This window comes from Montipora foliosa, chromosome 12 (genome assembly GCF_036669935.1).
Source record: "Montipora foliosa isolate CH-2021 chromosome 12, ASM3666993v2, whole genome shotgun sequence".
In the NCBI taxonomy this organism is placed as follows: Eukaryota; Metazoa; Cnidaria; class Anthozoa; order Scleractinia; family Acroporidae; genus Montipora; species Montipora foliosa.
In genome coordinates, this window is record NC_090880.1 from 25,188,928 (window position 1) to 25,198,927 (window position 10,000).

General features: G+C 39.7%; 2 protein-coding genes and 1 long non-coding RNA gene across 4 annotated transcripts in view; 2 read left to right on the forward strand and 1 right to left on the reverse strand.

Annotated features, from left to right (window-relative positions):
- Positions 1-102: 102 nt before the first annotated feature.
- On the reverse strand, positions 103-5,163 carry LOC137978524 (uncharacterized). Its single transcript, XM_068825492.1, has 4 exons — positions 4,982-5,163; positions 3,923-3,992; positions 2,075-2,280; positions 103-1,108 (listed from the first exon to the last, which is right to left on the reverse strand). Exons 1-4 carry the CDS (start codon positions 5,057-5,059, stop codon positions 749-751), a joined length of 714 nt encoding a protein of 237 aa, XP_068681593.1. The 5' UTR covers positions 5,060-5,163; the 3' UTR covers positions 103-748.
- LOC137978527 (uncharacterized) lies at positions 2,817-6,163 on the forward strand. The gene is made up of 3 exons (XR_011118186.1): positions 2,817-2,881; positions 5,167-5,216; positions 5,964-6,163. It is a non-coding gene; the product is annotated as an uncharacterized lncRNA (long non-coding RNA).
- A 663-nt stretch (positions 6,164-6,826) lies between these two features.
- LOC137978525 (glia maturation factor beta-like) overlaps positions 6,827-10,000 on the forward strand; it is an 11,983-nt gene continuing 8,809 nt past the window's right edge. Inside the window, exon 1 of one of the 2 annotated variants that reach the window (XM_068825493.1) lies at positions 6,827-6,892. In XM_068825493.1, the coding sequence (XP_068681594.1) occupies positions 6,878-6,892 (15 nt within the window). In that variant the 5' untranslated portion in view covers positions 6,827-6,877. The remainder of the gene's footprint in view (positions 6,893-10,000) is intronic. The other variant, XM_068825495.1, reaches the window with a different exon arrangement.

Consider the following 10,000-nt stretch of genomic DNA (forward strand, 5'->3'; position numbering starts at 1 on the left):
GCAGTCTTCATTGATTATGACCTCCCTGGTTTAAAACGAACAAACCAAACCTTGTATTACGATTTTCGTGTTAAATTAGTTAACAATAAATAACGCATGAGATGCTGATCCTTACCATCTGTTTATTCCTTAATTATATAAGTGTTTATCAATACTCTTACTTATATACCAGATTGCTCTGTCAAAATATACTTGCCGTAATTTTAAAAATTTAATCATTCAATCATTTTAGTGAAATTTTACGGTTTAATTCGACCGGTTTTTTCCAACTTCTTCAGCTATCCGTATTAACTTAATTCCGTATACCTTAGGCAAAACAAAAGAACTTCAGTTTCATGTGTTCTTTCGTAAACGGCATTAATGAATAACGAGTTGACACCTAATAGGGAGACAGTATTCACGTCGATCACATGGTTTACATTCTGTGATTTAGCTGCGGCTGCAAATTGATCCAATACCTCTATATTCCTTTTATTATGCACATTTTCGCAGATTTGAATGGAATTTACAAATGCCTTGCAAACTGCTGTCCAACGAAGAACTTTACAAGTTGTCAGTAAAGAAGCCTGACAAAAATCAAAGGTGGAAAGGAACTTAACTCGAATCCATGACCGTGCGATTTTTAAACACACTGTATAACGGGCCTGTTGATGTTGAAGCCTACAAGGGTGACTTTACTTTTTACACTTTTTACCATGATGAATATTACAGAAAAACAATGTGGCAAGGTTTAGCTTATTTGTAGAGTCTATCCCTTCCTGGAATGTTGCTTAAGGTGTTTCTTCTCCTTGTTGTCGTGGTGCTTTTTCGCCTTGTTCTTGTGTCCCTTGTCTTTGCACGGGTAGGTTCCTCCACAAGACGACGGCTGCATTGTCATGTCGCCTGGATAAGGCGTCGGGTATGGTACCGGTTGAGGATACGGTATTGGCTGAGGCATGGGGGCACTGGCTCCCGCCTGGCAGGGAGACACTGGCTGACAGGGAGTTGTCCCACCCCCGGTTCCTCCAGTGCCTCCAACCACGGCTGATAAGGCAGTCAGCATCTCCTGAAGGCACATGGAAGGATCCTTCATGGCAGTGCATTGATGGAAGGTGGAGCATGCTTGATTCTGTGTAAAACGACAAATAAAATCAACAACCAGTGTTTGAGGTGGGTGTGTAGATCTGTCCGAAACCGGAATTGAAAGTGAGTGTAAGGTAAATCAACTCCCTTCCGACCCGTGTTGACTTCGGTTTCCTTGTATTGTCTGTATAGGACCCTGTCTTTCACCTTGGTGGATTCTCGACTCCAAAGGTGGTTGCATTTCGATGGGCTTTCAGCGAGATTCTAAATCCAAGCATTCTCGATTCCTTAAACCTCTAACCCTTGAATTCGTAATCCAGATGTCCTCAGACGGGAAGACAAAATCGCCCGCCCCAAAAAGGCAGAGTACTAAACCAATTTTTCTTACCACAACACGGCGTTAAGGGAAAGAACAGTGGACAGCTGTGGTAATGCGAAGATCTGGACGAAAAAACGGATTTACACCAAATTTGCACAGCGCAAATATGATGCAAACATATGTTTACTCGAGAGCAAACCTGTAGCAAACATGGTAAATGTCACAGTGCAAATTTGGTGTAATTCCATTTTTTCGTCCGGTAGCTAGACAGAGAGGATATAAGTAAGTTCCACCTGTGGTGGAGGGTGGGAAAGGCCCAAGTAAGTCGTTCAGGGGTCTTCGCAAAGAGACAGTGGGGAGCTTAATTAACACACGTCGTTTTTGAGACAAGCGGACGGCAACCAATAGTATTAAATAATTCTCATGCCAGGACAGTGGTGTCTTCCAGGTCTTTAAACTAATCATCTCTAATGGAGAAAAGATACTTAGCAATGTAAAGACAACTTTAAAGGGAAAATAGCTTACTTCCGGATGCCGTCCGCGTCTCAAAAACGTCGCGAGCGCACCACGTGCGGACAGCCCTTATTAATAGAGCAACATCGCAATGCTCTGATACCTCCCGGCCCTAAGAATATCAAGTTATTTTACTGGCCCGTTTCACAATATGTTAATTATTAATATCAAGTAACTTACAACAGCTTCAATGATTGGATTAGGTGGGGACACTGCTGCTGGTGCCCCAGGGGCTGCTGGTGCTCCTCCAGGGGCTGCTGGTGCTCCTCCAGGGGCTGCAGGGGCTCCCCCCGCGGGAGCAGGGGTGGTAGGAGCAGCAGTAGTAGCAGCTTCTCCAGCAGGTGGTGCAGTTGTGGGTTCTTCTCCACTTCCACTCTCTTCAGCTCCTATAACGTAAGAATGATGTATCTGAGCAGTTAACTCTACCGCGTTGTATCCACGAATTGTGAACCTTTTGCTGGGAAGATGTCTAATAGCAATATGATCTAGGGGGCCTCATTTTTCGCGTGGCCAAAGCATCGAAAGTTTTTCCCCCCGGAAACACTTGCTACGGAGGCTACCTTGCATCAAGCTGACTCCGCCTTACTTACTTTAGGTATAATTTCCTGAAGTAAAAATGCTAAACACGTTCAGAGCTAGTCGCTGTCTGCTTATTATCATCCTCGTCAAGCAGCGCGCCATTGTCCGATGGATTTGAATAGGCCATTTCCGAGTTCATGTCTTCATCCTCTTCAAAGTGTATTCAAATGCGAAGTTTTTGTTATGAAAATTAGTTTTCATTCATATGTAAAGTAGAACTAATTACCATCAGAAAAACTTAGACTCGATTTGAAGAGGAGGCAGATATGAACTCGGGAATGGCCTATTGAGTGGCTTGCTTCGCTGACCGCTGGCCCTGGGAGATGAAGCGCATTGATATCTTAGCTTATCCCAGGTCCATAGCTAATCAGATAGGAATAGTTTACAAACGAATGTGGGGCTAATTCGGTGAGTTGATAAAAGTGAATTGACCATTGTAGGGAGATTTTTAACCGTTAGACCTACCTTTTTCGCTTAGACGAAGGAATAACCAGATTACCCTCAAAATGCTAGCTTTTCAATCTCCCTACGATGGCAGAAATCCATGACCGAGAAATCTCAATCTGTGATAGAATGCGTCCCATCAGTTTGGGGGTATTATTTCTTTCGGGAAGAGCTAATGCTAGAATTTTTAAGGAAAAAAATACTCGGCGGAGCGATCAGTCACTAAGTAGAGTTTCAGACCAGTCAGAGACGTTGTTATCATCAGGCCTGATCTGGTTGGCATTATTTGCTGGAATCCCCTGTATTTTAAATTCAGATAATACCCGCAAACTTATGGGCCAAGGACAAAGGAAAGATCGACTCCGGTGATGTTTGAAGAATTGAAAAGGATGTGGTGCCTTTGTAAGTTTTGTGACATCTGCAAACAGTTCGACACTCTCATCTTCTCTGCTCATAAACGTTTATAAACTTTCAAAAACGTTCATAAACTTTCAAGACGTCGAGGAAGCCGGAAGTCAATAGTCTTTACAATCTTGTCAAAACCGGATGACTATCGTAAAATCATTGAGATCATTCCTGCACTAAAATAACTCGCTAAACACCTTTAAACATCATGTTTAATGATATTTTCTTTTATCAACGTAAATGTGATACACGCTGTATTAAATCTCAATTATTTTGCGTCCGTTGGCGCTAAAATATTAGCATCCCCTTGCTTCGAATAGAATTCCGTAGTATACATCTAACCTGGTGGAAGTTATGTCCTTGTAAATAAGAGTGAGAAAAAAAGACCCTGTTGAGCTTGACTCTAGTCAAGTGTTAAAAGTGTTTTTAACTGATAAAAATTGTCAGGTTTTGGTCTATGTTACACTCAGTGTTTGAAATTAAAGCGCTTTTGAGTATATTTACACAGAAAATGCTCCAAAAGATAACATGTGTATCTTGAAATATGTCGCAATTTAAACGCTTTTTACAAAAAGTTTTCATCATTCTTATCATTATTACCTGCTTCGGCACCTTCAGCCGGTTTCTTTTCTTCTTCTTCTTCTTCCTCTTGTCGCTTGTTGGCTTGACCCTAATGACAAAGCAAGACATTTAATGGAAGCGTTTCATTTTTGTTAACTTCGCTGTCGTGACTTCTACCATTAAAGGACGAACACAGGCAGCATTTGTCAAGCTGAGAAATAAGTTGAATCTACACCACTTTTCTTACATTACTATTTTCCCTCAAAGTTTTCGCGTATTTTCTACTAAATTGCAAGCGTAAGTGTGCTGATCTAATGACTGTTGGGTTAAGAAAGATCAGAGTGCTACAATTTCCCGCAATATCTTGGAAACATTTGCCATTTTTTTTATAACCCCACACAAAAAAAGCAAAATCTACTGGTCTTAATACACGAGTGTTAAAAAATTAATTGCGAGTAACTAACCGTAAAAATGTTCTTTTGTTGTTTGTTATGGAACCGACTGCACTCGAAAGCTGTGAAAGGATATTTCGGTCATGCCGTTTTCTACCTTTTTCTGAAAATATACTTACTTAGAGTTAATTAAAGATATTTATTTATCAATTTTTGCTCGTGCTTTGCTCAAAACAAATGCCATTGTATAATAGGTTGTACTTTGAGCCCTCACGATCTATTGTTCTGCCTGTAAAATAAAGATCCTTTAAAAAAATTAAGTTTTATTCCAGGGAAAATCAATTGAAAAAGTTTTGCTCGCGCTTAAGAGATTTAGCTTCTTGTGAGTTTTCCCTAGTAAAGGCTTTTTTTGAAAAGGTCATAACTGATAACGCAATTTCATAGTATATTTCTTGGGCAGGGTTTGGATAAAAATGATTCGTTTAGCATGCAAAAAAAAAAACGACATTTTTACGTTCCAAGGCATATAACTGTGATTTTTTTAAATATATGAGCATAATGGAACGGTTTGTTTTACAAACAGCGCTCTGGTTAAAACGAAGAAACCTTCCTAAACTCCAGGGGGTTATATAGTTACTGTTTCCTCTACGCAGATAAAAGCCACATTTAAAACACAATGTTGCAGTAAAGCCATTACTGGTCTCACCTCGTTTGAAGGCCGAGATAGACCCTCAAAGATCAAAGCTGAAAGGATCAGGACAACGAAAGCTGATTTGCACATCATGGTCCTAGCTGCGTTTGGAAAGACGTAAACGTTACCAAGTTGTGACTGCGATCTAAAAGTTCACACAATGCCGTTCGTATGAAATAATTATGTCATTTGCTTGGTAGGTGGGAAAGTTGAGGCTGGTGCAAACGTTTATGACAAGAGCTTTCTGCAGGTGGGTCTACACTAAGAGGACGGGTGGTGTTTTTCAAATAAGATGAGGAATGAATTCACAGGCGGTGCCAGTAAACAGGCATTTTTAATTAGTAAATAGTGAATAGGAGAAATATCTGTGGACGCTGGCGTTTTTGCATGAGCAAACTTTGTTGAAACGGCGAGGTGTCTATATTCTTGTTTTTGACCTTTCGTGGCTATTTAAGTGCATGGAAATGCTAAATATGTAGGTTAAAATGTCAAAAAAATATATGAAAATTGAGATGGTGGGGTCTAAGAGAAAAAATGTTACCTAGCGTACCATAATGAAAAAATAACAAATTCTGACCTTTTTAGATCTGGTGGCAGGGAAAAAGGTCATGTTTTAACACTATTTTCACGTATCCGTAAGAGGTACTTTGCAATGTTCTCCCTATGCAATTGAAAGGTCAAGCAAAGCTGAAAATTTGAGATTCTCAAATCATGAAAAGTGCGGCACAGTTTGCACACAATGGACCAAAAGGGTTAAAGACAGTGAAGCCACCTCAGTAAAATTTTCATTTAATTTTTTTCAAAGTTGACAGACATGTAGTAAATTTCATGGAAACACTTAATCAATGAACCATTTTTTATATTTAATTTCGTGAATGCTTTTACTGTAACATCTACATCTACTTGTTGCAGCACTCAGCAAAGGCCCCTTGAATTATGGCTGTTTATACTAAGGTGGCCGTATAAATCATAAGCGTTTTTGAAACATCACTTCCAGGCCGGCCACTTTTTGCTGGAGAGAAAGGGGACAGACCACAATACCTGGAACTCCATGCCTTACTCAAAGAGTGCGTAGGCTCTTTAACGATCCACAGAGTTTATAAATTCTGAAGGGTTCTCAAGATGCGACCCGGTATCTTTCGTCACGGATGGCCAAACTCGTCTTCAAATCAACTGCTAACTGAAACCTGAACACCAGAAAACTCGCTATCGGAGAAGAGAAGAGAAGCGATATATTTAACTCATATAATGAACGTTGAGAACGTGAATCAAACCCACTTTGTTCGACGATCACTTGTTTGATTAAAGTTATTTTGTTTCATTCTGTCAAGGATAATTGACCTCATTCCAAAATGGACGTCATTTAAATATTCTTTTGTTTTTATTCAAATTAGCCCTTGATGCCTCGTTCTTGATCCGAAAATTCAAAAGTATATTTTGCCTTGAACGAGGTATCAAGGTCTAATTTGAATAAAAACAAAAGAATATCTAAATAGCGGCCATTTTGGAATAAGGTGTATCGAATCCACCGTGCAAGCCTTGTATCGTGGTGAGGCAGTGTGGCTCAGTGGTTAGTGCGCTTGCCTTGAGATCCGGAGATCCCGGGTTCAAGACCCGCTCTGGCCACTCGTTGAATTTGTTCCTGGTAGTCCCTGGTTCAACTTCCCAGCTGCATTTGTAAATAGCCAACTGGTTTGCCTCCGGCCAGTTGGGACTCTTAACAGTTGTTGTTGTGTTCTGTCGTTTCGTTGATTGTGTTTCATTGGCCCTGAAAAGCCCCTATGGGGAGCGGCAATTAAGTATGTATATATGTATGTATGTATGTATGTATTGCGGACCTATTTTCTAGTTTCCTATAGTGGCGCGGTTGCACAGCACTTTTCATTCAGGAAGGGATAGCATAATAGCAAAATGTCGGGCTCTATGGTAAGCGGAAACAATATTGACATTCACAGGAAAAATATTTAACTAGGATCCAATTTAACTGAGCAGTTTAACTAAACTAAACTTTCGTTTCTCTTTTGGCGGCGATTTTGTCATACTTTCGCTGTCTATTATTAATTTCCCCCTCTCGTTGGGCTTCTTCACTGCACTCCTATATTTTAGTAATTTACTCCACTTGCTAAGGTAATATTCCGAAAATTTACCCATCCCTTGGGCTCTTTTCATGGCTCCAGTATGTAAGAAATTTCCTAAACTTGCGAATGTAATATTCCAAAAAGTTAATACTGCTCTTTAAGTCTCCAGCTGGGCATAATATAATTTTGGAGGTGGGACGGGGGGTGGATCGATGTCAGACGCACAGCCTTGTAGTTCGTCGAAATTTTTTTGTAAATTTTAAAGTCAACTCTAATAAAAGCCTCGTGTCTGTTTGATATCCTCAGGTCAATTTCAAAGAATATCTTTGTGTTAAATGCCCCCCTCGATTTAATTATCACCCTTTAGGGAATAAAAACTTCCATAAATGACACTTCGTAAGTTTATAAAGGATTTTATCCATTGTAATGAGGTAAGTCCAGGATTGACCCTACTTAGAAGTTCTAAGTAGGAATAGAAGCATGCTGATTTCAATAAGCGTCACAAAGTGTTCCCTAGCCCTCATCACTGGTGTCTCGCAATATAGACAATTAACATCACCAGAGGCACATGACCTTGAAGCGTTAAACTCTGGTTTAGAGCTGGGGATTTTTTAGTTTAAAATTTTCCTTATTTGGATGTAATGTAGCTCTTGCATTTTCCCGCATGTGCAGCTTTGATCTTACTTTTGTCCATATCTGGTCATAAAATTGGTGTACTAAAATCCCCTGCTTTGTTCCAAGGAAAAGAGATACAAGTTACATGCTTCAAGGTCATGAGCTTCTGACGTCACAAAGTGTTGTCAAAACGCTGCTCCTGAAGTAAAGATAAACAGCTGCATATACCCTAACCTAAAAATAGCACCAACCTTTACCAATTTGGTAGCAAATACTTAGACCAGAGTACCGTAAATCATTTATTTTATTAAGGCCCCCAGGAGGCTTACCTGTAGCGAAAAGAAAGAAAGGAACAGACTAGAGTTATGGTTCCCTACTTCCTCTTTTGGACAAGGGCATTGACTGTCTAATATGGAGATTTGAATGATATTACCATCGTTTTCATCTAAGCGTGGACACATGACGGGAAATCACGTTCTTTGAAGTTTGAGTTTGGCAGCGGTTAAGTAAACAGTTGAAACCTTTTGCATGCGATAGTTCAAAAGTATTTGAAGCACAGTTTATCAGATTATGGTCAATTACCGAGAAAAAGTCTTTGATGTCCAGCCTTGCCGTCATTCTAGGAAAACTTGCATGAACATCTCTCAAACGTCGAATGATTGAAGACAAAACTTGTCATGTTTGCAGCCAAAACGTGTCACATTTGCAGCCACTTACAGCATGGTTTCCCGTCACGTGTCCAGGCTTAGATGAAAATGACGGTATATGCATTGTACAAGTTATTTGCATTATTTTTATTCACTCGTGGGAACCAAATGCCAATCCTCCAGCATGCGAATAAATCATACCTGATCAGTCTACTGTTGCACAGGGTTGCATAGTCGGATTATTGCGCGGCCTTGGTGCATAAGGTCCCGAGTTCGATCCCCGGATCTGACATCCTTGTTTCGACTTCTTTCCTTTCAGTGTAGCCTAAGTAGCTTTAAATACCCTTAAAACGGAGCACTGATGGTAAAATGAGTGCACCGTCAGCTTCCTGGGAGAGTACTCTCTAGAGAGTAAAGGAACTTCCGACGTTAAATAACGTGTACCTTTACCTTTATCTTTACTGTCATGATAAAGGGTGCATTTGATTGACCGTATTCTGGAATAGGAATACAAGGAATAGAAGTTAGAAATCCTTCGTTTTTACTGAGATTCACTTTAAAATGTCAAGCACCTGCTAAAATGCTATTTTAAACATATCTTTATTATCTTTGTTGCTTAAAATAGAGGGGGCTTAAGGATGGTGCCTACTATTGTTATTGCGCATACGTTCTGCGTATCTCGAGATACTCGGGTTTCCTGTAAGTTATGCTTACCAATACAGGGATATTTTTGCGTGGTTGAAAACTATCCGGAAAAAGAAGATCTTAGTAATTACTCTTGGTATCCAAAAAGAAAATTTGGGGTAACCATGCATTTTTGAGACATAATTAAGTTTCAATTTCAGAAAGAACGGCATACATTGCTTTGTATTTTAAAGCTTTTTACAAATATTCATCAGTTATCTTTGAAAAATGTGTGGCTACCCCCAATTTTCTTTTCTGGATTTCAATAACACTTGTTAAGATCTACATTTGATGCATAATTATAAACCGGCGCAAATATACCTTTGAATTAGTAGGCACCATCCTTATTAAGTTAATTAATTTAACAACAGCTAGGTTCACTCAAAAACCGTGTCCCCATTAATAGCTTTCTTCCTCTGAAAATGGGGGGCTCATTTGAGAGGATAGCTTAACAGAGAATTTCAGTACTACTAACTACTACTAACTCTGCTTAGACTTAAAGGGACACTTTGTGTTAGATGTCAAAATTAGTGTAATGGTGAAATGTCAACATCTAATTGGGTGAAATCCTGGACATAAGCGATTGTAATGGAAGAGATGTTAGATGTTAACCCCAGGGAATGAAATGAAGAGAGTCTCCTGAAGCCCAGTTGTAGATCATCCAAAATGGATCATTGCAAAAGTCTAGAGTACTTGGTAATTTTTTTCAGAATATTCCTGAGTCACCATCGAAAAATATACCAGTCCTCTTCAGTTTGTGTTGTCCTTTGTTCCAGTGGGGAGGGATGGGGGGGGGGGGGGATGTGAAGCATATGAAGGGATGGGGATTCCCATCAGTAATTTTGAATTAAACCCTTAAAGGACTCAGGCCAATCTAGACTTGGCCCCAGCTTTGTTCAACCCTTAAAGAGACCAGATTGAAAACATTAAATATATATTTTTATATTTCATGTGCAACCCTAAACGAGACCTTCACAGCTACATATGGGCTTCATATTGAAATTTTGCCA